Source organism: Salvelinus alpinus, chromosome 14 (genome assembly GCF_045679555.1).
Source record: "Salvelinus alpinus chromosome 14, SLU_Salpinus.1, whole genome shotgun sequence".
NCBI classification, from domain to species: domain Eukaryota; kingdom Metazoa; phylum Chordata; class Actinopteri; order Salmoniformes; family Salmonidae; genus Salvelinus; species Salvelinus alpinus.
This window is the reverse complement of record NC_092099.1, coordinates 46,972,867-47,000,069: the sequence shown is the minus strand read 5'-3', so window position 1 is coordinate 47,000,069 and position 27,203 is coordinate 46,972,867. Positions and strand designations below refer to the sequence as shown.

At 41.2% G+C, this 27,203-nt stretch overlaps 1 protein-coding gene across 1 annotated transcript; it reads right to left on the bottom strand.

The window, feature by feature from the left end:
- Positions 1-11,369: 11,369 nt before the first annotated feature.
- On the bottom strand, positions 11,370-12,381 carry LOC139538266 (trace amine-associated receptor 13c-like). Its single transcript, XM_071340114.1, has one exon. The coding sequence runs from the start codon at positions 12,324-12,326 to the stop codon at positions 11,370-11,372; it is 957 nt and encodes a 318-aa protein (XP_071196215.1). The 5' UTR covers positions 12,327-12,381.
- Between the last annotated feature and the right edge of the window lie 14,822 nt (positions 12,382-27,203).

Here is a 27,203-nt window from a genome sequence, read left to right as displayed (position 1 = left end):
AACAACCAGTTTTCATAACTTCATAACTCTGAATATTCTTATAATTTTTGTCCAAAAGGAAAAGGCATGCTGTCGCAAAAGGGTAGCGCCTACATTTTGCGACAGACACAGGGTTTCCGGATACTACCGTAAAGCCCAGCTCATTGGCTATCTAGCTACCTTTGACCCCGATTGGTGCTTATTTGACTAAGTTAGAGTCGTTCAAGTGAAGACCGCCCGCGTCATCGGCATGCCATGAAGGCGTCGCTCTCTGACCAAATATGGTGTCCTATAGGATATACTACACCCCTAATGATATAGTGAAGTCTGGTTACATTCTAGGATCTCTGAGGAAAACATACCAATGTGATTTGACTCGTTGAAACAACGTTTAGGGTGAGATTTTCACAGATTCCTTTCTTTGCAAGTTGAACGTGTGGAAATACAAAATCGATCGTGCATGCTATATGGACCTTTTTAGGAATTAAAAATTATTTCATCTAAGAAAACTACACTTCATGTTATCTCTGGGACCCTTTGGATGATAAATCAGAGCAAGATTTCAGAATGTAAGTACACATTTCACTTTCAGAGGTGAATTTTTCAAACCTATCGCGGTGAAAAAAGTGTTGTGTTGTTAGGAGCTTTCCTCAAACAATAGTATGGCCTTTTTTTTGAAGTAATAGCTGTTGTAAATTGGACAGTGCAGTTATAATAACAAGAATTTAAGCTTTCAGCCGATGTAAGACACTTATATGTACCGACATTTGTTATTTCTCTCAAATCTGCCATCTTGACACATGGAACTGCATGATTTACAACTGTCCCGTTGACGGGATGCCGATCTAAAGAACAAACTCTTATTTACAATGACGGCCTCCCTTTGGGACTCCCAATCACTGCCGGATGTGATACAGCCTGGATTCGAACCAGGGACTGTAGTGACGCCTCTTGCAATGAGATGCATCGCCTTACAACGCTGCGCCACTCGGGAGCAAATAATAATGTTGAACCTTTAACCTTTTAAAAATATCTCGGAGGGGAGCGGCATCCTAGGATGTCCGAGGATGGAATGTCCAGGGAATGTTTGTCAATAAATTAATTAAAAAACTACTCGAGAAGCCTCGCACCCTCCTATTTGAAGGGCATTGTAGTCTTAAAGATGGGTATTTTATTTATGACTTAACCCTCCTGCTGTGTTCCAGTCAAATTGGACAGATTTATTCGTTTTCTCTCTGAAAAATATAGTTAATTTTATCTGATTGTTATAATGTTCCATGACTTTGTCCACACAGGGCATCTAAAGACACAAAATACATTTTGATGATTTTCATTACATTTCGGGTGTTTCATTTAACTTTTGTACACCTTTGGTGTTCCCAGTCAAAAATGACCGGTCATTAGAAATAAACAGGTGAGACTACAATTAGTTTATAAAATTCAGTTCAGGCACATGCCCATTCATCAGATGGACACACTTCCTCTCCCAGACCCCCACATGCATGTGTGTTTGAGCACACGCACACACACACACACACACACACACACACACACACACACACACACACACACACACACACACACACACACACACACACACACACACACACACACACACACACACACACACACACACACACACACACACAAACCTCACTCCCCTTCTTGACTTCCATGACAACCCTCATGGGAACCTTTACCCAATAGAATCTTTCCCCCACTGGAACCACACCTGTTGGTATTCTCACAAACAATCGCCACATTGTTTCAATAATATATAGAGCTTTTCTCGCAGCTCTGGTATATAAAGCTTTTTTGAGGCCTTGCTCACAATTCAGTCTGTGGCAGCACAATGACCAAACGATATACTGTATGTGAGGCTCTTGATGATATCTTTGATCATGACACTGGTGTGGAGGACCAGGAAATTGACAGTGAAGATGCATTAGAGGAGAAAGTCCATGATAAATAGCACAATTGTTTCATCTGAGTATTTGTTATAGTCAAAATAATCCATACCCTATGCTTTTTTTACTCAAAAACAAGTTGTTTGAGCTTAGGTTAAAGAGGCCTACAGGCCATAAATAGCAAATAGAAGTTCAAAACTTGTAATGTTCACAATAACTTAAGTTGATAAAAATATCTAACACAACATTAGGTGATAATATATGTATAATTATGGATTTATAATCAGCTATAATGGGGCAGTCACAGAATTAATGTACATTTTTAACCAGGATAGTCATTTAGGAACAAATTCTTATTTAGAATGACAGTCTAGGAACAGTGGGTTAACTACCTTGTTCAGGGGCAGAACGACAGACTTTTACCTTTTCAGCTAGTGGATTTGCTCTAGCAACCTTTAGGTTACTGGCCCAACGCTCTAACCATTAGGCTACCTGTCGCCCCTACACTCCAACCATTAGGCTTCCTGTCGCCACTTTGAAAGGAACACAACAGGAGGGTTACAGGAGGGTTAAACAGATCATTTTACCCCCTTAAAAACCTTTTAATGCAGTGGGCTAAATCAGGGGCACACAGAGTGTGTCTTGCTAGTCTTAAACAAATTGACTGTGAAACAAAAGTATACACCTCACAAATGTCTTCATTTTTTAGTTTGCATCCCAATATGATACTGTAAATACTTCACAGAAGACTGAAATGTAACAAAAAGCCTACTGTGTTTATTGAGCTGTACACTGAGATGCTCAGTTGGTCAATATTCCCCTCCAGTAATTCCCCAACATCTTGTCAATATTAACATGTGCCCCAAAAAACGGAGCAGATATCTTATACCAATCTATCTTTATAGACATGTATCCATAACAAGGCCTAGGCAGTCCTTACGGTGTCCAAAAATCTCTCTAAAATGTCAAATTGTTTAAGCATGTTCATGCATTTAACTTGTCAAAAAGAATGTTTATGACCAAATTCATATTCTTTTTTGTAGACAATAATTGTTTAATGTTTTCATGAGTGTTTGAGATGAGGTCACTGAATGGTCAAAAAACCTTTTCATATAGAAGTACGTTTGTAGCACAACACATCACAACATATCTTACAGGTCGGCCCTCTTTCACTCTCTCATCATGTCACAAGCTGACAGGCTCCCAGAGACAGGGTTATAAAAGGCTCCAGCTCACCCAACTGCCCCTCCCCATCTCCAACAGCCATCAGCCATCAGCCCAGAACATCCTGAAGACAGAACATCTAAAAGAGGATCTGGGAATATTTTATTCCTCATGGAATTTCTCAGTAAATGAGGCGAGAACATAATTTATATATTGTAATTTAAAAAATTGACCCAAAAGAGAACACATGAGCAAAGCAAGGCATGACCCACATAGAATTAAAACAACATTATTCTTAAATGAAAAATATAATCTAATAAACAAATGTTTGCATAACCAAAGAAATGAATACTGGCTCCAACATTGTATTTAGCTAGGTATAAAACTTTCATTTTGGCAGTAAGGTCATTGAGAATATGACAGTAGACAATACGAATCATCCAGCGATCATACACTGTTTACCAGGGGGCAGGGCTACCGATGTTAAGGCTAATCTGAAGATGGTGCTGGCTAAGGCTAAAACTGGCGAGTGTAGAGAATATAGAGATATTGTTATCCACGTCGGCACCAACGATGTTAGGATGAAAGTCAGAGGTCACCAAGAGCAACATAGCTTCAGCGTGTAAATCAGCTAGAAAGATGTGTCGGCATCGAGTAATGTCTCTGGCCCCCTCCCAGTTAGGGGGAGTGATGAGCTCTACAGCAGAGTCTCACAACTCAATCGCTGGTTGAAAACTGTTTTCTGCCCCTCCCAAAAGATAGAATTTGTAGATAATTGGCCCTCTTTCTGGGACTCACCCACAAACAGGACCAAGCTTGGCCTGCTGAGGAGTGACGGACCCCATCCTAGCTGGAGGGGTGCTCTCATCTTATCTCTCATCTTATCTACCAAAAGCTCTAACTCCTCTAGCTCCACAATGAAATAGGGTGCAGGCCAGGCAGCAGGCTGTTAGCCAGCCTGCCAGCTTAGTGGAGTCTGCCACTAGCACAGTCAGTGTAGTCAGCTCAGCTATCCCCATTGAGACCGTGTCTGTGCCTCGACCTAGGTTGGGCAAAACTAAACATGGCGGTGTTCGCCTTAGCAATTTCACTAGGATAAAGACCTCCTCCATTCCTGCCATTATTGAAAGAGATCGTGATACCTCAAATCTCAAAATAGGGCTACTTAATGTTAGATCCCTCACTTCAAAGGCAGTTATAGTCAATTCATTTATCACTGATCATAATCTTGATGTGATTGGCCTGACTGAAACATGGCTTAAGCCTGATGAATTTACTGTGTTAAATGAGGCCTCACCCCCTGGTTACACTAGTGACCATATCCCCCATGCTTCCCGCAAAGGCGGAGGTGTTGCTAACATTTACGATAGCAAATTTCAATTTACCAAAAATAAAATGACGTTTTCGTCTTTTGAGCTTCTAGTCATGAAATTTATGCAGCCTACTCAATCACTTTTTATAGCTACTGTTTACAGGCCTCCTGGGCCATATACAGCGTTGCTCACTGAGTTCTCTGAATTCCTATCGGACCTTGTAGTCATAGCAGATAATATTCAAATGATTTAATATTCACATGGAAAAGTCCACAGACCCACTCCAAAAGGCTTCCGGAGCCATCATCGACTCAGTGGGTTTTGTCCAACATGTCTCTAGACCTACTCACTGTCACAGTCATACTCTGGACCTAGTTTTGTCCCATGGAATAAATGTTGTGGATCTCAATGTTTTTCCTCATAATCCTGGACTATCGGACCACCATTTTATTACGTTTGCAATCGCAACAAATAATCTGCTCAGACCCCAACCAAGGAGCATCAAAAGTCGTGCTATAAATTCTCAGACAACTCAAAGATTCCTTGATGCCCTTCCAGACTCCTTCTGCCTTCTGCCTTCTGCCTGAGGACAAAAAACAGTTAACCACCTAACTGAGGAACTCAAAGTAACCTTGTGCAATACCCAAGATGCAGTTGCACTCCTAAAAACTAAAAACATTTGTCATAAGAAACTAGCTCCCTGGTATACAGAAAATACCCGAGCTCTGAAGCAAGCTTCCAGAAAATTGGAACGGAAATGGCGCCACACCAAACTGGAAGTCTTCCGACTAGCTTGGAAAGACAGTACCGTGCAGTATCGAAGAGCCCTCACTGCTGCTCGATCATCCTATTTTTCCAACTTAATTGAGGAAAATAAGAACAATCCTTAATGTATTTTTGATAATGTCGCAAAGCTAACTAAAAAGCAGCATTCCCTAAGAGAGGATGGCTTTCACTTCAGCAGTAATAAATTCATGAACTTCTTTGAGGAAAAGATCATGATCATTAGAAAGCAAATTACGGACTCCTCTTTAAATCTGCATATTCCTCCAAAGCTCAGCTGTCCTGAGTCTGCACAACTCTGCCAGGACCTAGGATCAAGAGAGACACTTAAGTATTTTAGTACTATATCTCTTGACACAATGATGAAAATAATCATGGCCTCTAAACCTTCAAGCTGCATACTGGACCCTATTCCAACTAAACTACTGAAAGAGCTGCTTCCTGCGCTTGGCCCTCCTATGTTGAACATAATAAACGGCTCTCTATCCACCGGATGTGTACCAAACTCACTAAAAGTGGCAGTAATAAAGCCTCTCATGAAAAAGCCAAACCTTGACACAGATAATATAAAAAACTATTGGCCTATATCGAATCTTCCATTCCTCTCAAAAAAAAATTAAAAAGCTATCGCAGCAACTCACTGCCTTCCTGAAGACAAACAATATATACGAAATGCTTCAGTCTGGTTTTAGACCACATCATAGCACTGAGACTGCACTTGTGAAGGTGGTAAATTACCTTTTAATGGCATCTGTCACGTTTCTGACCTTATTTTCCTTTGTTTAGTCCTTATTTAGTTGGTCAGGACGTGAGTTGGGTGGGTATAGTCTATGTTGTCTGTTTCTATGTGGCGTTTCTTGTTTGGCCTGATATGGTTCTCAATCAGAGGCAGGTGTTAGTCATTGTCTCTGATTGGGAACCATATTTAGGTAGCCTGTTTTGTAGTGTGTTTTGTGGGTGATTGTTCCTGTTCGTATGTTCATATGTTCTGTGTTCACTAGTTCGGGACTGTAGCGTCTTCGGTTATTTCTGTCAGTTTGTTGTTTTGTTCGTTGTTTAAGTAGCCTATTAAAATTATGGATTATCATCACGCTGCATTTTGGTCCTCCTCTCTTTCACCCGAAGACAACCGTTACAGCGTCAGACTGAGGCTCTGCATCTGTCCTCGTGCTCCTAGACCTTAGTGCTGCGTTTGATACCATCGATCACCACATTCTTTTGGAGATTTGGAAACCCAAATTGGTCTACACGGACAAGTTCTGGCCTGGTTTAGATCTTATCTGTCGGAAAGATATCAGTTTGTCTCTGTGAATGGTTTGTTCTCTGACAAATCAACTGCAAATGTCGGTGTTCCTCAAGGTTCTGTTTTAGGACCACTATTGTTTTCACTATATATTTTACCTCTTGGGGATGTCATTCGAAAACATAATGTTAACTTTCACTGCTATGCGGATGACACACAGCTGTACATTTCAATGAAACATGGTGAAGCCCCAAAATTGCCCTCGCTAGAAGCCTGTGTTTCAGACATAAGGAAGTGGATGGCTGCAAACTTTCTACTTTTAAACTCGGACAAAACAGAGATGCTTGTTCTAGGTCCCAAGAAACAAAGAGATCTTCTTTTGAATCTGACAATTAATCTTGATGGTTGTACAGTCGTCTCAAATAAAACTGAAGGACCTCGGCGTCACTCTGGACGCTGATCTCTCTTTTGACGAACATTTCAAGACTGTTTCAAGGACAGCTTTTTTCCTACTACGTAACATTGCAAAAATCAGGGTATCATCGGATGGGGCCACAGTGTCTCCTGACCCCTCCTGTCTCAGCCTCCAGTATTTATGCTGCAGTAGTTTATGTGTCAGGGGGCTAGGGGCAGTCTGTTATATCTGGAGTACTTTTCCTGTCTTATCCGGTGTCCTGTGTGAATTTAAGTATGGTCTCTCTAATTCTCTCTTTCTCTCTTTCTTTCTCTCTCTCGGAGGACCTGAGCCCTTGGACCATGCCTCAGGACTACCTGGCATGGTGACTCCTTGCTGTCCCCAGTCCACCTGGCCGTGCTGCTGCTCCAGTTTCAACTGTTCTGCCTGCGGCTATGGAACCCTGACCTGTTCACCGGACATGCTACCTGTCCCAGACCTGCTGTTTTCAACTCTCTAGAGACAGCAGGAGCGGTAGAGATACTCTCAATGATCGGCTATGAAAAGCCAACTGACATTTACTCCTGAGGTGCTGACTTGCTGCACCCTCGACAACTACTGTGATTATTATTATTTGACCATGCTGGTCATTTATGAACATTTGAACATCTTGGCCATGTTCTGCTATAATCTCCACCCGGCACAGCCAGAAGAGGACTGGCCACCCCTCATAGCCTGGTTCCTCTCTCGGTTTCTTCCCAGGTTTTGGCCTTTCTAGGGAGTTTTTCCTAGCCACCGTGCTTCTACACCTGCATTGCTTGCTGTTTGGGGTTTTAGGCTGGGTTTCTGTACAGCACTTTGAGATATCAGCTGATGTAAGAAAGGCTATATAAATAAATTTGATTTGATATGACAGGTGTATCTGCCGTCCCATTAGCTAGAAGAGGCCCACCTGTTCTTGCCTTCCATTTTTGAAGCCATCTATTTTAATTTGCTAGAACGGCCAATATAACATAATCAGATTAGGGCCCTGGGTGGGGCAGCAGTCAAAAGCACTGCTAAGGCTCCACTACAGCCTGAGGTTTGATCCCAGGCTGTGTCACATCTGGCCGTGACTGGGAGCCCCATAGGACGGTGCACAATTGGCCCAGCACCGTCCGGGGTAAGGAAGGGTTTGGGACTTTCCTTCGCTCATCGTGCTCTAGTGACTCCTTTTGCCTGCAAGCTGACTCCGGTGGTCAGTCGAACTGTGTTTCCTCCAACACATTGGTGCGGGCTGACATCCGGGTCAGCCGTGTCATAAAAAGTAGGTGGTCAGGCGGGTCATGTTTCGGAGGAGGCATTACTCAACCTTCACTTTTCCCAAACCAATTGAGGAGTTGCAGAGATGAGAGACCTAATTCGGGGAGAAAACCGGGTAAAAAATATGCTTGTGGCAATACCACCCTGAACATAACTGTTCAGGGTTGGGCCTAGTTACTACTGGGACGGGAGACCACCTGGGAATACCAGGTGCCGTAAGCAAAAAAATATATGTATCAAGAGAAGAAGAGGCAAAGCAAGAGATTTCACTATCGCCTAAATATGTCTAAAATAAGCCCAATGCTTATTTTGCACCTAAGCTTGTTGCCTGCCTTCGTGCCTTTGGGACAATGACTCCCATTGTTAGCAGTGGTGGAAAAAGTACCCAATTGTCATTCTTCAGTAAAAGTAAAGATAGCGTAGTAGAAAAGTAAAAATGAAAGTCACCCAGTAAAATACTACTTGAGTAAAAGTCTAAAAGTATTTGGTTTAAAAGTATCAAAAGTAAATGTAATTGCAAAAATATACTTAAATGCCCCCATTATTTATCCTACGTTTCGGACTTGGTGTACAGGGAGAATACTGTAAGAACGGCCAATGTTCTGAATTCTGTCGCTGTCCATTTAAAAAGTGCTGAACAAATAGGCATATTGTCTGTCTTAGCTCGCTCATTAATGTCTTAATTGAAATTACAGCTTGCCTCTTATCCGCTCATCGTTCTTTAATGACGTAGCTTGTATATCTCAATTGTTATATTGCTTATATAGTATATCTCATCAGTATCTTATTCATCATAGTCAATGTTGGAATGATGCATTTCTTTGTTTTTCTTACTTTGTGTATTATATTTAGCTCATGTGCTTTTCTCCACGAGGAGGGGATACTTTGTCTGTAACCATGTTTGCAAGTGGACATTTCTATCGGTGTCCATTTTGAAAGTGCTGAAGGAAGGCCTGTCTCGTCACAGCTCATTTGCTTGCACTTGCTTATACTTAGAGCTAAGTATTAATGATATAAGCAAGTCAGTCATATCAGCTATGTTTTTTTTTAAGTAAATGAGGCTGAATTAACTTTTTTGCTGCCAGATTAGGCTCCTCTGATAGCCAGGTGTAGCGGTGGTAAGGATTCACTCCATGGTGCTGAAAGGAAAGCTCTGCTGTTGGGACAGCTTTATGTAGGCCCTGACAGTTTGTGGGCACCGTTTGTCACCGTTGTAGTGCAATTCATGTATTGTTTAGTGTTGTGTTGTGTAGTGGCTTCGCTGGCATGCATCTCAACAAATTGGTTAAGTTTACCCCACCAAGATGTGCATGCTAAAATCCCCACTGCATAAAGTACACACTTTTAGTTTTTGTTGTCCTAGGCTACCTGGCTAAAATGCTTGCTCGCCAGCATAACTTCCTTTCATAGGCAACGATAAGCCAGCTAGTTAACATTAGAATTCTACATCTAGCTACATATTGAACTTCCATCCTCTCAGGCAAGGGGCACAATGTATTAATTTATGGTTAGATCAGAATCACTGTTATAATCATTGGCCAGTATGGAGAATTAAGTCTCCATCCATGCTAAATTTAGCAAATGGCCAATTTTTTGCTAGCTAGTGTCCACTTTAATAATTCTTGCTGCTTCAAGTTCAGTAGCCATACCTCTCCTAGTGTGAGATCAGGTGTGTGAGATCAGGTGTGCGTGTGGTCTCAATTAAAAAGAGTAGGCTATATCCTATGCATGTGCAGAGAAGCACGGGGCAGTTGTCTTTCCAAAGAAATGTACTTCCTAAATATGACTAAACTATAGTTTACTACATTGCCTAGAAATAAATATTCACCACCCATATTTGTCTCTGAAAATTGTCCCGCTCCTAGAAGGTAGGCTATATGCAAAACATAGCGCAAGAGAAAGTGCAAGTGTCCTCTCTCTCTCCTACTCTGCTCTCTTCAAACTACGTCTAGCCTATTGGCTGATATAGCCCACTAACACAGATAGCCTAATATAATGCGCCAGATGAGAATCTATTTCTTAGGCCAATTCTGCACATTTTGATATTTCCTATAGGGCACACAATTTCTTGCACCATGGCTTGTAAGCGAGCTGCTTCACGTATGTTTAAAACCTCAAAAAGGCTAAGCATTTGGGTGTAATTAAACTAAAATATGTATTTCTTTTTATGTACGACCATGGATCATTTAGCTATTTGATTTAGAATTTTAGGACCCTTTTAGGTATCCAGAATCTGTCGGATGCCGGTCTAGAGGCACGAAAAATGATGTCTGTCAGAGTACAGATCTAAAACCTCTCTTCAAAGTTACTAGAGGTCAAATCTGGAAGCGAGAAAGCGGTGGAGCACTATTCTATCACAACACAGCAGCAACTCCCCCAGCTAAAAGAATGGCTACATTTCCAGCAGTGTGGAGCAAACAAAACGACATCATTGGGCAAGCCAACAACCAACAATAATATGGGGCAATTTTTTCATTCGTGCACATTAAATGGCAACATTCAAATCAAGGTAAATAAATACTTGCCGTGTGTTAGTCACTTTAGAAGTAGCGCTAATGCTCTGCTTTTTCATACATTTAATGTTAGCTAGCCTGTAGCTATGTTACTTAGCAACCAGTCTAGCAACACAACTTTTGTCTGAACTAGTTTTTCTGGCGGAATGTATTTATTATGAATTTATTTCTTAAAGCAACATTTTCAATATAGATGTGTCGTACCTTTCCTTGCTGTGTAGGCAACCGGTTTATAAAAACAATAAGGCACCTTGGGGGTTAGTGGTATATGGCCAATATACTACGGCTAAGGGCTGTATCCAGGCAAACTATGTTGCATCGTCCACAAAAACAACCCTTAGCCGTGGTCTATAGGCCATACACCACACCCTTTACTACACTTGTTGAAGGCATTGTGTCCCAATTCAGTAACTAAAGGGCAATGATAAACAACATATGGCACCTCCAAATGTACTTTTAGAATACTTATATACTAGGTATCAATAAATAACATGGAACAACCATAGATTTTGGTATTTGGAATATACAACCCAAAATGACTACAATGTCTTTTATAAAACAAGTTTATGCCTTCTTATGCCATCTCCAAGTCATTCCAATCCAATCCAGCCAAATCATTATGTATTAAAACTACATGTATCTATAATGACAATACTGAGAAAAGTAATGTCAGTGTATTGTTACATGAAATAAGCAATTAGAGTAATTGTATAACATAACTATATCAAGCCTACGCTTGTAGATTAAAAAAAATATATATATTTATAGGATCTATGTATGCCTTAACTTCAGAGTTAAAATATGTTTAGCTGTCACTTTGAACCACGGATAAAAAAAAGCATAAATGATTGGATTAATTAAGGAATTAACTAGTGGCAGAAAGCCGATGATGAATGATAAATTGTCACTTGAAAAAACAAACATATTTATGAACAAAAATGGAATCCAACAAATGAGATAGTTGAAAACAACAATAGCTAGAGTTTTTGCTGCTTTTCTCTCAGACTTATTTGCCTGTACAGTTTTAACACCAGACACACTGGCAGCCTCTTTAGAAAATACCTTTCTGGCCTGTGATCTGGCCACCACAAAGATTTTAATATAAAGTGTTATAATAATATAGCACGGGACAACCATTGTAAATACAAGGTCAATGATATTAACCCAATTTAACTCCTCTACAATAAAACATTCTTTCAAACACCTACTTGGTACCTGTACATTTACAAAGTTTTTTATAATAGCAGCACGGTATATGATACAACAACACCAGTTGATGGATATACAACACATGATTCTTGTTATTGTTATTTTAGAGTGGTACAATAAGGGATCACACACAGCAACATAGCGGTCAATAGAAATCAAGACCAAATTGCCCAGAGATAAAGAAGTACATAAACAAGCAATGTAGAAATAAAACACACAGAAATATTCCCCAAAACCCCAGCATGATTCCATAATTGCTACAGTCGTTGCTGGTATCACAATCAGTCCCACCAGGAGATCTGCCACAGCCAGAGAGAGGATGAGCAGGTTGGTTGGAGTGTGGAGCTGCTTGAAGTGAGAGATGGAGATGATCACCAGTACGTTCAAAAATACTGTAACTACTGAAATCAATGAGAAGAAGATGTAAAGTGTTACGTAGATAGATGTCGATAGCAAAGCCTTTCTGCAAGAAGAGTTTCTGTCTTGAAAACAGTATTGAACATCTTCGTTTTTCTCCATTTGTAATAAAGGGTAAAAATGCTGAGGTCCTGCTCCTGCTTGGTCCTGTGTGTGACCCTGTCAGGTCAGCCTTCTGACAAACTCTGAGCTCTGCCTCTCTATTTATCCCTGAGTAACTGACAGACACTCCCCTCCCCGTAGTCTCTCTGCACACACACACACAAACACACACACACATACACACACACACACACACACAAAATACAAACAAGTGAGCACAGAAATAAAAACAACGGTTGGATAATCAAATCATTCATGAAAGCATGATGTAATGTATAACAGGATTGGATGTTGCTGTGCCCATCTAGCCTGTCCTTCAGTCTTACTGGTAGTTAAAGATGAGAGAAAAAGTACATTTTTATAACTGAGCATTTTAATGGGGAAAATATAGTATTGATGTTTTGGTCACTCAAAGGATTTTTAGATGGAAAATAGGATAACTGTGTAAGACTGTTTTGGGTGATGTTAGTGTTCAGTTTGGACCATAATCCACAGCCTTAGGAGACATGACGGTACGCCACATGTCAGCTCGCCAGTGAAAGTTGACAGTAAGGAAATTGATGCGAGGGCATGACTTTATGGTGTACACGCTTATAGCACATACAATCAGAATTAATAGGGGGATTCCGTAGGAACACTCCATACACTTTAAAAATGTCCATCTGAACAGAATTATGAACCATAAGTCGAGGTAGACTTTGTCTCAGTTACATCATTAGGACAAATACTTTTTGTCAGACGTCAGAACAACCAGACTGTATTCTGACCCAGTCAACCGTTAATGTTGTTTTCCATTTCTGTTGTGTTGTTTCCTCTAATTTAAACAAAATAAGTTACTAAGAAATGTGATTTCCAGTTCAGTTCAGTTGCAGTCGAGTAATGATCTTAAAAGCACTTCAAGTAATTAGGGACAGTTCAAAATATACTGAGAATATTTTCATAAGAACATACCCTGCCCCCTCATAGAATAAACTCTAAATAATGCTTATGAGCATAAATAATAACTGTAACAACCCTGTGTTTAGAAACGTGGATATTGAAATCGCCATGCTTTTGTGGCACAGTCAATACCACGCAGGGCTACGGGCCAGAAGGTTAATGGTTCGCAGACATCTACGGACGAGCTCACTCTCCCTGTCTGTTTCATTAGGCCTACAATACGATCAGAGCCGACTGCAGACAATAATCAGCTGGGGTGATATCAGATTTCCAACATGTTGATGCCAATTACATAAAATAAATGCAACACATTTTACACCAAAAGGTTTCTGTGCAAATGCACCACACAACCATTATACAAAGCATACCGACTTTGGGCGCTTCAATATCATTATTGATAAACAGACTATGACAGTAATAATAAACAGACTATGACAGTCGCGACAAACAGAAAATACATCCCTCCCTAGCTTGTAGGCCTACCCAGTATTGAAGGTTTTAAACTCTCAGAATGTTATTCAACTTTTTGTTTTTTTGTAACAGATGTCTCTTTCTATTCATGCACTGCCTTCTGCACAGTTTGAATTGACAAATAGATATATAATTTAAAAATCTATCTGTATATATATATATATATACAGTGCAGTCGGGAAAAAGTATTCCAGACCCCTTGACTTTTTCCACATTCTGTTATGTTACAGCCATATTCAAAAATGAATTTAAAAAACAATTTCCTCATCAATCTACACACAATACCCCATAATGACAAAGCCAAAACAGGTTTTCTGAATTTTTTGCAATGTATTTTTTGCAAATGTATAAACAAATAACTTAAATATCACATTGAGATTAATATTCAGACCCTTTCCTCAGTACTTTGTTGAAGCACCTTGGCAGCGATTACAGCCTCGAGTCTTCTTGGGTCTGACGCTACAAGCTTGTCACACCTTTGTTTCTCCCATTCTTCTCTGCAGATCCTTTCAAGCTCTGTCAGGTTGGATGGGAAGCGTCGCTGCACATCTATTTTAAGGTCTGTCCAGAGATGTTTGATCAGGTTCAAGTCCAGACTCAAGGACTTTCAGAGACTTGTCCTGAAGCCACTCCTGCGTTGTCTTGGCTGTGTGCATAGGGTCATTGTCCTGTTGGAAGGTGAACCTTCGCCTCAGTCTGAGATCCTTAGCGCTCTGGAGCAGGTTTTCATCAAGGATCTCTCTGTACTTTGCTCAGTTCATCTCTCCCTCGATCCTGACTAGTCTCCCAGTCCCTGCTGCTGAAAACATCCCACAGCATGATGCTGCCACCACCATGCTTCACCATAGGGATGGTGCCAGGTTTCCTCCAGACGTGACTCTTGACATTCAGGCCAAAGAGTTCAATCTTGGTTTCTTCAGACAAGAGAATCTTGTTTCTCATGGTCTGAGAGTCCGTTAGGTGATTTTTGGCAAACTCCAGCCAGGCTGTCATGTGCCTTTTACTGAGGAGATGCTTCCATCGGGCCATACTACCGTAAAGGCCTGATTGGTGGAGTGCTGCTGAGATGGTTGTCCTTCTGTAAGGTTCTCCCATCTCCAAAAAGAAGCTCTGGAGCTCTGTCAGAGTGTCCATCGGGTTCTAGGTCACCTCCTTGACCAAGGCCCTTCTCCCCAGATTACTCAGTTTGGCCGGGCGGCCAGCTTTAGGAAGAGTCTTTGTAGTTCCAAACATCTTCCATTAAATAATGATGGAGGCCACTGTGTTCTTGGGGACCTTCAGTGCTGCAGAAATGTTTTGGTACTCGACACAATCCTGTCTCGGAGCTCTCCGGACAATTCTTTCAACCTCATGGCTTGATTTTTGCTCTGACATGCACTGTCAACTGTGGGACCTTATATAGACAGGTAAGTGCCTTTCCAAGTCACGTCCAATCAATTTATTTTACCACAGGTGGACTCCAATCAAGTTGAAGAAACATCAGAAGGATGACCAATGGAAACAGGATGCACCTAAGCACAACTTCGAGTCGCATAGCAAATGGTCTGAATTCTTATGTAAATGAGGAATTTCTGATATTTAAAAAACGGTTTTAGTTATGTCATTATGGGGTGTTGTATGTAGATTGTGTGTAGATAAAATGTATTTAATAAATGTTTGTATAACGCTGTAACATAAGAAAATGTGGAAAAGGGGAAGGGGTCTGAATACTTTCCGAATGACATAGATATAGACACTTTACATAGATACAGACACATTACATTGATACACAGACAAAAAAAGGTAGATTGTTCCACTCAACAGCGACGGTAAATATATAAACGTGTTGTTACCAGATACACTCCTATATATAAAATAGTGAATATTAGAGTCTCTGACTCTGGTATTATGATGGTGGACATCTCTTACAAAATAAAAATAGTTGGATAGGTACCTGGGGAATGCATCTGGGATAATTATGTGGACCAGACCAAGTTAAGTTAATACTACTCTTTTCTCAACAGATAGCCAGCCTAGCTGCTTACAATGCTTGACTTCCATATCCCACATATCCAAGATGGTGTAGCAGGTCTACCTGAAGGACGTCTTTGTCTTTGTCCTGTCGTGTCCCATGTATATATCTTTTTATTTGCATTTTTTTTAAATATTATTTTTCCTAAACCTCAACTTCAAAATACTCTCCTGCAACCCGCCTCAACCAATGTGGTGTGGCTCTGTTTTTTTTCTAAAGTATTTCTATTTACCTCGGAATTGGAATCCCTCAACTGAAGCTAGCTATCTACCAGCTATAAGTCAGCAAACCACTGCCAGCGGTCATCAGCTAACCTTTAGCTCGGAAAGCTCTCGCCAGTTCGTACAACGCGTTTCAAACCAGAGCATATCGGACATATTTTTCTCGCCATATCCCCGGATTCCTATCGCAAACTCTGAACCTTTTCATCAGGATCATCGCAACTAGCTAACCGCAACCCGGGTAGACTACTCCTGTCTAATCGTTTCCATCCCGGAGCAAGCACCAACTAGCCTTCGGCTAGCCCATGCTAGGCCATCTCCCGGCTAGGGCTCCTGGGCTACTCCTGAAGCTCACTCCTGGGCTACTGCCGGTATGGGGCACGAAACCCCGCCGATCCTTCATTACTGGAATACCGACATAATCTGCCCGAGGATTCCAACAGGCCCCTCAGGCGCGATGTCCCCTGAAGGCCCATTCTGCTAACCGCAGCCTGCTAGCTATCTTTAGCATATTGGACTGTTAGCTGATCCACCGGCCAGTTTCTTGGATCACTATACCCATTTTGCCAATTGGACTTGGACCCCTCTGCTACTTGTACCCCTACTAATTCCACGACTGGTCTATCGACGTCACCGCACGAGGAGTAAAAAACTGAATTTTCCCGCATCTCGACATCCCTCTAAGGCCCTTATGCTAGTTTGCTAGCTCCGGCCTGCTAACTGCTAGTTTGCTAGCCCCGGCCTGTTAACTGTCTGAATATCCGTGTCCCCAGCAAGCCCAACCACTCACTTGACCCATACGACCACTTGGCTACGCATGACTCTCCCTAATATCAATATGCCTTGTCCATTACTGTCCTGGTTAGTGATTACTGTCTTATTTCACTGTAGAGCCTCTAGCCCTGCTCAATATGCCTTAACCAACAATGTTGTTCCACCTCCCACATATGCGATGACATCACGTGGTTTAAACGTCTCTAGAGACTATATCTCTCTCATCATTACTCAATGCCTAGGTTTACCTCCAATGCACTCTCTTTCTACCATTCCTTTGTCTGTACATTATGCCTTGAATCTATGCTATCGTGCCCAAAAACCTGCTCCTTTTACACTCTGTTCCGAACATGCTAGACGGCCAGTTCTAATAGCCTTTAGCCGTACCCTTATCCTACTTCTCGTCTATTCCTATGGTGATGTAGAGGTTAATCCATGACCTGCAGTGCCTAGCTCCACTCCTACTCCCCAGGTGCTCTCAGTTGTTGACTTCTGTAACCGTAAAAGCCTTGGTTTCAAGCCTACTCCTTAAGATTGCTCTATTCACTGCTTTAGCACACTCTACCAACCCAGATGTCTTAGCCGTGTCTGAATCCTGGCTTAGGAAAACCACCAAAAACCCTGAAATTTCCATCCCTAACTATAACATTTTCCGCCAAGATTGAACTGCCAAAGGGGGCGGTGTTGCAATCTACTGCAGAGATAGCCTGCAGAGTTCTGTCTTACTATCCAGGTCTGTACCCAAACAATTCGAGCTTCTACATTTAAAAATCCATCTTTCCAGAAACAAGTCACTCACCGTTGCCGCTTGCTATAGAGCACCCTCTGCCCCCAGCTGTGCTCTGGACACCATATGTGAATTGATTGCCCCCCATCTATCCTCAGAGCTCGTGCTGCTAGGTGACCTAAACTGTGACATGCATAACACCCCGGCCATCCTACAATCTAAACTCGATGCCCTCAATCTCACACAAATGATCAATGAACCTAACAGTTACAACCCAAAATCCATAAACACAGGCACCCTCATAGATATCATCATAACCAACTAGCCCTCCAAATACACGTCTGCTGTTTTCAACCAAGATCTCAGTAATCAGGCTGGGTTTCTGTACAGCACTTCGAGATATTAGCTGATGTACGAAGGGCTATATAAATACATTTGATTTGATTTTGATCACTGCCTCATTACCTGCATCCGTAATGGGTCTGTAGACAAACGATCACCCCTCATCACTGTGTCATGACGTTTCCCTCTTTGGGTACAGCGAGCACCATCCCCCGCTCTCTGCTCCTTCAGGCTGCTATGGTCAGTGAGGTCGTAAATTCCTAGGGAAGACCCTGCCTTATGGCCACACAGTATAGAGATAGAGTGAAGTTTCATAGAGAACAAAGGAATTTCTTCCACCTCACAGAACTTGAGGTCCGAACAACGTTTACGTTCCGGAGAAGGTATAAAAGATCGGTGAAGAATCCAGCTACGAACTGGTCCGTTTGTTATATCTTGGGGAAGCTCATGGGAGACGGTGTGGCCACATTACCATAACGCTGTTTATCCTGTTTGGGATAGGGGGCGGCATTTTCACTTTTGAATGAATTGGTGCCCATAGGGAACTGCCTCCTACTCTGTCCCAGATGCTAATATATGCATATTATTATTGCTATTGGATAGAAAACACTCTGAAGTTTCTAAAACTGTTTGAATTATGTCTGTGAGTAAAACAGAACTCATATGGCAGGCAAACTTCCAAACAGGAAGTGAAAATTCTGAGAAGGGTCGATGTTAAAGTCATCGCCTATTCAATTCCCTGTAATATATGGATCTGTTTGCACTTCCTACGCCTTCCACTAGATGTCAACAGTCAGTAGAATGTGGAATGAAGCCTCTAGTGTGATGTGGGGCCGGATGGCAGCTATTTGAGTCAGTGGTCTGGCAGAATGCTAGTTCCTGGTCAAGCGCGCTAGTCATGGAATGGCCATGTGTTCCATTACTTATACAGACATGAAGATATTCTCCGGTTGGAACGTTATTGGATATATATAATAACAACATCCTGAAGATTGATTCTCTACTTAATTTGACCAGTTTATTCGACCTGGAATATAACTTGTTGAAGTTTTCGTCCGAGTTCGCCTGGTCCGGCGCCAGCATTTGGAAACGTGCTAGCAAAATTAGCTAATTGGACACTAGTAATGGACATTATCGAACAAAACAACGATTTATTGTGGAACTAGGATTCCTGGCACTGCATTCTGATGAAAGATCATCAAAGGTAAGGGACTATTTATGATGTAATTTCGTATTTCTGTTGACTCCAACATGGCGGAGAAATGTTGTGTATATCTGAGCGCCGTCTCAGATTATTGCATGGTATGTTTTTTAAAAATATGACACAGCGGTTGCATTAACGTCTTGGCGCTAGGGGTCTGATTTTTTTACATTTAAAAAAAAATAACGTTCCCAAGGTAAACGGACATTTTCTCCCGCCCAGATCGTAGAATATGCATATAATTTACAGATTAGGATAGAAAACACTCCAAAGTTTCCAAAACTGTCATAATATTGTCTGTGAGTAAAATAAAATCAGTATGAGGTGGAAGCTTATGTACAATTCTTACAAGCTTGTTGGCTGGTCTGTAGCTTATTCTTTAGATGTTTGGTGCTGCTGATGAACTATGATGTACAAGCATAATCAAAGTGACACTAGACTAGTGCACTTGCCAGAGTCTTTAGGGTGTCTATTGCTAGGTTTTTCATCCAATTAGCGACAAGACTTAAAAAAAATGGTGAAAGTCCCTCAATGGTGCTAAAACAGGCTTTGTGCCAAGAGGACCCTCTATCCACTCCATGATCAGCTCAGACAGCTAAGAAACAGAAAACATAGGGGGCAGATATTCAGAGTTTTTTAGCAAGTGCATCCTTCCCCAACCAGAAACTGTGGATTGATGGCAGCATTCGCGCACAACTGAAAGCGTGAACCACTGCTTTTAATCAGGGCAAGGAGACTGGAAACATGACTGAATGCAAACAGTATAGCTATTCCCTCCGCAAGGCAATCAAACAAGCTAAGCGTCAGTATAGAGACAAAGTGGAGTCACAATTCAATGGCTCAGACACGAGAGGTATGTGGCAAGGTCTACAGTCAATCACGGACTACAAAAAGAAAACCATCCCAGTCACGGACCTCGATGTCTTGCTCCCAGACAAACGAAACAACTTCTTTGCTCACATTTGACCTCCATCATCTAGGATGTGACAATGGTAAATAAAATCTCTCAATTTTTGCACATTTTTTGCGCGGTCTTGCAGGACTTCTCATGCAGCTGCAACTGCAATTGCATTTGTAAATCAAGAACTATCTTGAGTTGGGCTCTGGGTTGGTGCAATTGTTGAGAAAGTGAGCTTATGGTTGTGTGAGGGTAAAGGTTGAGTGTGTGTGGGTGTATGTGTGTATCCCACAACTGTTGCGAAGGAGTAAAATATGTTAGGGACAATATAGGATGATCCACAGCTATATATAATACAAATCGAGGTGAGGGTGATGGAAATGCATTTCGCAGTTTATCTACTTCAATTCGGTAAATGGCACTGTGTGCTCTTTTCAAAGGATGGATCCCAGTCGGTTATGGGCTATGGGATACAGGGGGTCGAGGGTGGTCTGCCGGGCATTGGAATGACAACCCAACTCGGGATGAGGAGGACTTTTACCGGGTGGAATAGTAGGGACCAATTGGAGGTTTACTTAGTAGAAATGCAGGTCACTTTTGAATGCTGGCGGTGCTCTCACTCTAGTGGTAGCATGAGACGGAGTCTACAACCCACACAAGTGGCTCAGGTAGTGCAGCTCATCCAGGATGACACATCAATGCGAGCTGTGGCAAGAAGGTTTGCTGTGTCTGTCAGCGTAGTGTCCAGAGCATGGAGGCGCTACAGGGAGACAGGCCAGTACATCAGGAGACGTGGAGGAGGCCGTAGGAGGGCAACAACCCAGCAGCAGGAGCGCTACCTCCGCCTTTGAGCAGGAGGAGCACTGCCAGAGCCCTGCAAAATGACCTCCAGCAGGCCACAATTCTCTTTGGCACCAAAAGTTTAAAAAGTGTTGATAGGGGACAGAGAATGTGGTCGGATCATCACATAATTGGCATATATATTACTCTTACAGAATTTCCACGTGGGCGAGGTTATTGGAAATTTAATCAAAGCCTGCTAGATAAAATGTTTAGAACTAGGACAGAAGAATTTATAACTGACTTTCAGACATAACATAGGTACAGCAGATCCCCTTATTTTATGGGACACTTTTAAATGTGCCTTTAGAGGCAATGCAATTCAGTAGTCATCTATAAAACAAAAGCAATTTAGATCAAAAGAGTCCATACCTCTACCGCTTCTCTCTCCCGGATCCGGGATCCTCCTCATCAAAAAAGCTGACTAGCATAGCCTAGCCTAACGGGACAGGGATATCATATAATATAATTTTCATGAAATCACAAGTCCAATACAGCAAATGAAAGATAAACATCTTGTGAATCCAGCCATCATTTCCGATTTTTTTAATGTTTTACAGCGAAAACACTATGTATTTCTATTAGCTAACCACAATAGCCAAACACACAACCGCATATTTTCACCATGTTTCCACCGCATAGGTAGCTTTCACAAAACCGACAAAATAGAGATAAAATTAGTCACTAACCAAGAAACAACTTCATCAGATGACAGTCTTATAACATGTTATACAATACATTTATGTTTTGTTCGAAAATGTGCATATTTGAGGTATAAATCATAGTTTTATATTGCAGCCACCATCAAAAATAGCACCAAAGCAGCCAGAATAATTACAGAGAGCAACGTGAAATACATAAATACTCATCATAAAACATTTATGAAAAATACATGGTGTACAGCAAATGAAAGATAAACATCTTGTGAATCCAGCCAATATTTCCGATTTTTTAAGTGTTTTACAGCGAAAACACAATATAGAATTATATTAGCTTACCACAATAGCCAAACACACAAACGCATTTATTCACCGCAAAGGTAGCTTTTGCAAAAACCAGCAAAAGATATAAAATGAATCACTAACCTTTGGACAACTTCATCAGATGACAGTCTTATAAAATCATGTTATACAATACATTTATGTTTTGTTCGAAAATGTGCATATTTAGAGCTGCAAATCCTGGTTATACATTGTGAATACGTAGCAACATTTTCCCAGAATGTCCGGAGATATTTTGGACTCTCACCTAATCTGACCAAAGAACTCATCATAAACTTTACATAAAAATACTTGTTGTATGGCAAATGAAAGATACACTGGTTCTTAATGCAACCGCTGTGTTAGATTTTTAAAAATAACTTTACCATAACATACAGCTTGCGTTATTGTGAGACAGCGCTCACCAAAACGGCGGAGAATAGGAGTCAACATTTTACACAGAAATACGAAATAACATCATAAATGTTTTCTTACTTTTGCTGAGCTTCCATCAGAATGTTGTACAAGGAGTCCTTGGTCCAGAATAAATCGTTGTTTGGTTTTAGAATGTCCATTTCTTCTGTCGAATTCGCGCCACAATGCTAGCCAAGGTTGTGGCGAGGTTGGATTACCTTCCCACTTCTGTAGCGGTATTAATTAGAGAAGAGTAAAGAAGATTTTGTTCGGGCGCCAGGCAGGTATTAACCATGCCGAAAGAAAATTAGTAGAACAGCGAGAGTACCACTACCAGACCCACACACATCAGCAGAAGAGACTGCCTAGAGTGTAGCCTGTTGACCAGATAGCCAGTGGAGAGAAAAAACAATACACCCCCTATAGATCCCACATCACAACACAGTCCTTCCACAATTCTTGGTAACCCCACCAAGCATACCTCATATAATAACAATGGCAGAGCAAATAAACAGTAACTTCATACAATAAAGAATGAACCCAGTCATCACACAGAGGATTTGCAATAGTTTGTATTCTCTTCCAGGGGAGGAGTGCAGCCGATAGGAGGTTTCGGACATCGAGATGGTCAGTCCACTGAAGAACAGGAAGTCTAGACCAAGGACTACAGCAAATGCAAGGCTTGAATCTGCAAGAATAGCCACAGGAAGTTTAATAGTCTCATCATGCAGTTGTATTATTATACTAATCCAGCCCAAAGGGGTGGTAGGTTCTCCATTGGCCAAGTACAATGGTCCCTCCTCCCATGTTTGTAGCTCCTCATGAGGTGATGCCATGTTCTGCCACAGGGCCTCTTGCATCAGGTGTAAGTTGCTCCTGTATCAATTTTGGCCTTCCCTCTCCAGTTCCTAACAGTCAGGGGCACCAATAGTTGTTGCGGAATAGGAATAAGACCGCTAGTTCTTATTCTCAATGGTATGCAAGCCACCAGAGAGCTATGCAAGCCACCACGCTAGTTCCCAATGGTATGCAAGCCACCACGTCTGTCTAGACTGTCGGTCTTCTGTCCTTTCTGACCTTTTCCGGAATCCTGACGCTGGACATAGAGCGGGCAAGAACCTGGAGGATGTTGGACTTTACACCTCCAACACATCACTGGACTTTTGTCTTGGCTCTTGGGTACAAATATCTGAGATGGTTTAGCCCCCAGAGAGCTATGGGTATACTGGGATGAGGGAACAGGGTTTTTAATTTGAAGGTGGTGCTTCCAGTCCTTCTCAAACTGAGTCCCCAGACGCACCAGATCATCCACATTCTGCACACGTTCTCGAAGTTGACTAGCAAGGCGGGGAATCATGTTCTTGAGAATGAGTTTGACCATCTCCTGCTCAGTAATGTCAGCCTTCCATCTCCTACATAGAACTCGATAGGAGAAGGCAAAGTCCCGTATTGGCTCTGCTTCACCCTGGACTCTGTTACGAACACGTTCCGCCAGTTCATCCCCATAGTCCTCTGAGAGGAAGGCTGAGAGGAATATTTTTTGAAACTCCTCCCAGGTTGACACATGTTCACGGGCTATCTCCCACCAGTCTCTTGCTGTACCATGGAGAACACTGCGGAGGGTGGCAAGAACCTCCCAGTCAGTAAGGGACCGGATAGAAAGAAAATCATTACACTTAGATAAGAAAAACAGTGGATCAACATCATCTTCTGGGTTGCCAAAAGTGGGGAAAAGTAGTTTGATAGGGAGGGAGCGCTCTAGAGGAGGCATGACAGTTTCAGCGGGAGTTCTGTTTAACAGTATCTTCATAGGAGGTTTTGTAGTGCTACCTGTTCCTATTCCGTTACTGACCAAGCCAGTGGCAGAGGTAAAACCTAAGGGAGGTACAGAAGATTTGTCCAGAAGGGAAAAGCCTTTCATTTCCTCTTGGTGCAGCTCTTCCATTTGAAGGTCTGTGGCCTTTTGTGCTTTTTCCATCTCATTAACGGTGTCCTTTTTAGTTTGTTAAATCAACAATCGTAGTTCCCCTGTGAGAGAGTTCTTCATGTCCTCCATAACTTCCTTCAGATAAGAACACACTCCCTTCACAACAAAGGCTGACTCCTCTGCTCTCTGTTTTTGTTCCTCCTCAAGATAGATTATGACTTGCTGATGGTTAGATTCCATTTGTGTTTTGAACTGGTGCAGTTGTCCCTGAATATTCTGTTTCAGAGAATCGTGTAAATATTTCTGTCTCTGAACAATTTGTTGTTGGTTTTCCTCCAAATGGGTGGTTTGAGCCCTGAATGCTGATGGGTTGAAAGCTGTGGTTTATTAGACCATTTACCACGGGTGTGAATTTTTTTTTTTTACTGTTCTAATTAACTGACTTGTCTAGTTAAATACATGTTAATTGTCAATAGGGGGCGCTGTTAGCACTTCTTCTTTTTTTGCATCTCCAAATTAAACTGCCTCGTACTCAATTCTTGCTCGTACAATATGCATATTATTATTACTATTGGATAGAAAACAATCTCTAGTTTCTAAAACCGTTTGAATTATGTCTGTGGGTGAACCAGAACTCCATCTACAGCGAAATTCCTGACATGACTTGCGGAGGTCTGAAAACTAGGCTCTGATCTGGGTTCAGTTTAAAAGTCTGTGTATATCCTATGGCTGGAAATGAACTGCACCCGCCTTCCCCTGGATGTCAGTAACCAATGAGAAGTGGAATGGGCTCTCTACGTGTTTGTCAGAGTTCATAAAAGGGGATGGAGTGACGTGTCCCTTCCTTTCGACCGCTCGCCAGGACGCAGAAGGGACATCAGAATTGCATGCTCAAAAGCACTCTTTATTGACCAAAGATATATCCGTCTGTGATTTAATTCGTTATAGGTGTTAGAAACATCATAAATAAGTTATTTGAAATCGATTTATATCAGTTTATGCGAGTATATTGCTATTTTTCTGAATTTCCTTAGTATTGCGTTTGAGGATTTGGACATGTGTGTGCCGTGTAGCTATCGTTAGCTGCTAGTTCGGAAGTTGAGGAGGTCGTTTTACAACAAAGCAACGATTCTTTTGGAGAAAGGACACTTTGCCCAAGATACTGATGGAAGCTCGTCCAAAAGTAAGAACTATTTATGATGTTATTCCGTATTTATGTGGAAAAATGTAATAGTGTTTGATCACCATGTTTGCAGGCACTGGTCTGGCTGCAACGCACACTATATGTCTAGTAACGTTAATTTTAAAAATCTAACACAGCGATTGCATTAAGAACTAATTTGTCTTTCAATTGGTGTCCAACTTATATTTTTTAGTCAAGTTTATGAATAGTTTTTTTATTATAATAGGCGCTTCTCCAAGATGGCGCCGGTCAGAATGCATGCAATGTTTTTTCAGATTACATTGTATAACCACGATTTATGCTGCTAAATATGCACATTTTCGAACAAAAGCTATATGCATTGTGTAATATGATGTTACAGGACTGTCATCTGAAGAATTCTGAGAAGGTTAGTGAAAAAATTAATATATTTTGGTGGCGATAACGTTATCGACCCTTTTGGCTTGATTCAGTGCTGGGTGATGTTAGCTCATGTGGTATGCTAATATAACGATATATTGTGTTTTCGCTGTAAAACACTTAGAAAATCTGAAACATTGTCTGGATTCACAAGATCTGTGTCTTTCGATTGCTGTATGCTGTGTATTTTTCAGAAATGTTTTAGGATGAGTATTTTGGTAATTGACGTCGGTCTCTGTAATTATTCCGGCTGCTTCCAACTCTATTTCAGATTGCAGCTGCAATGTAGAAATGTGATTTATACCTGAAATATGCAAATTTTTCTAAAAAAAACTATCCTATACCGTGAATATGTTATCAGACTGTCATCTTATGAAGTTGTTTCTTGGTTAGTGGCTATATATATCTTTATTTAGTCGAATTAGTGATAGCTACTGATGCAGGAAAAAAATGGTGGAGAAAAAAAGTGGTGTCTTTTGCTATCGTGGTTAGCTAATAGATTTACATATTGTGTCTTCCCTGTAAAACACTTAGAAAATCTGAAACATTGTCTGGATTCACAAGATCTGTGTCTTTCGATTGCTGTATGCTGTGTATTTTTCAGAAATGTTTTAGGATGAGTATTTTGGTAATTGACGTCGGTCACTGTAATTATTCCGGCTGCTTCCAACGCTATTTCAGATTGCAGCTGCAATGTAGAAATGTGATTTATACCTGAAATATGCACATTTTTCTAAAAAAAACTATCCTATACCATGAATATGTTATCAGACTGTCATCTTATGAAGTTGTTTCTTGGTTAGTGGCTATATATATCTTTATTTAGTCGAATTAGTGATAGCTACTGATGCAGGAAAAAAATGGTGGAGAAAAAAAGTGGTGTCTTTTGCTATCGTGGTTAGCTAATAGATTTACATATTGTGTCTTCCCTGTAAAACATTTTAAAAATCAGAAATGATGGCTGGATTCACAAGATCTGTATCTTTCATCTGGTGTCTTGGACTTGTGATTTAATGATATTTAGATGCTTGTATTTACTTGTGACGCTATGCTAGGCTATGCTAGTCAGCTTTTTTACTGTGGGGGGTGCTCCCGGATCCGGGATTGGGAGGAACTAGAAGTTAAATAAAAAAATACAAAATAAATAAATGTTATATTAAGCTGGTTTTCAGGCCATTTGGGCAGGTTATGAGAGAAATGTTATGTACACCTGGTAACCCTGTACTCTATTATTAAGGCTCAGCTAGGCCTCATGTATGTCGGTACTGTCATGACTTTCCCTCCTGGGTGAGGATCAAAGAGAACCCCCCCCCCCTCTCTCCCACCAGAGAGGAAGAGGGGGAGTGGGGACAGTTCTAGGACTTTAAAGACCAGTCATAAACTTTCTATCTCTTGCCTTTGCAGAATTGATACTGGAATGTTACAAAAGGGAGAGACTTTCCAGTACTTTAACATCAAAAGATTGGACATTGAAACAATATTTCTCACAAACAATAATCATGTCATATCAGTTGTTGTTTTGTGAAATCATTAAGGACAGTATAACTAAA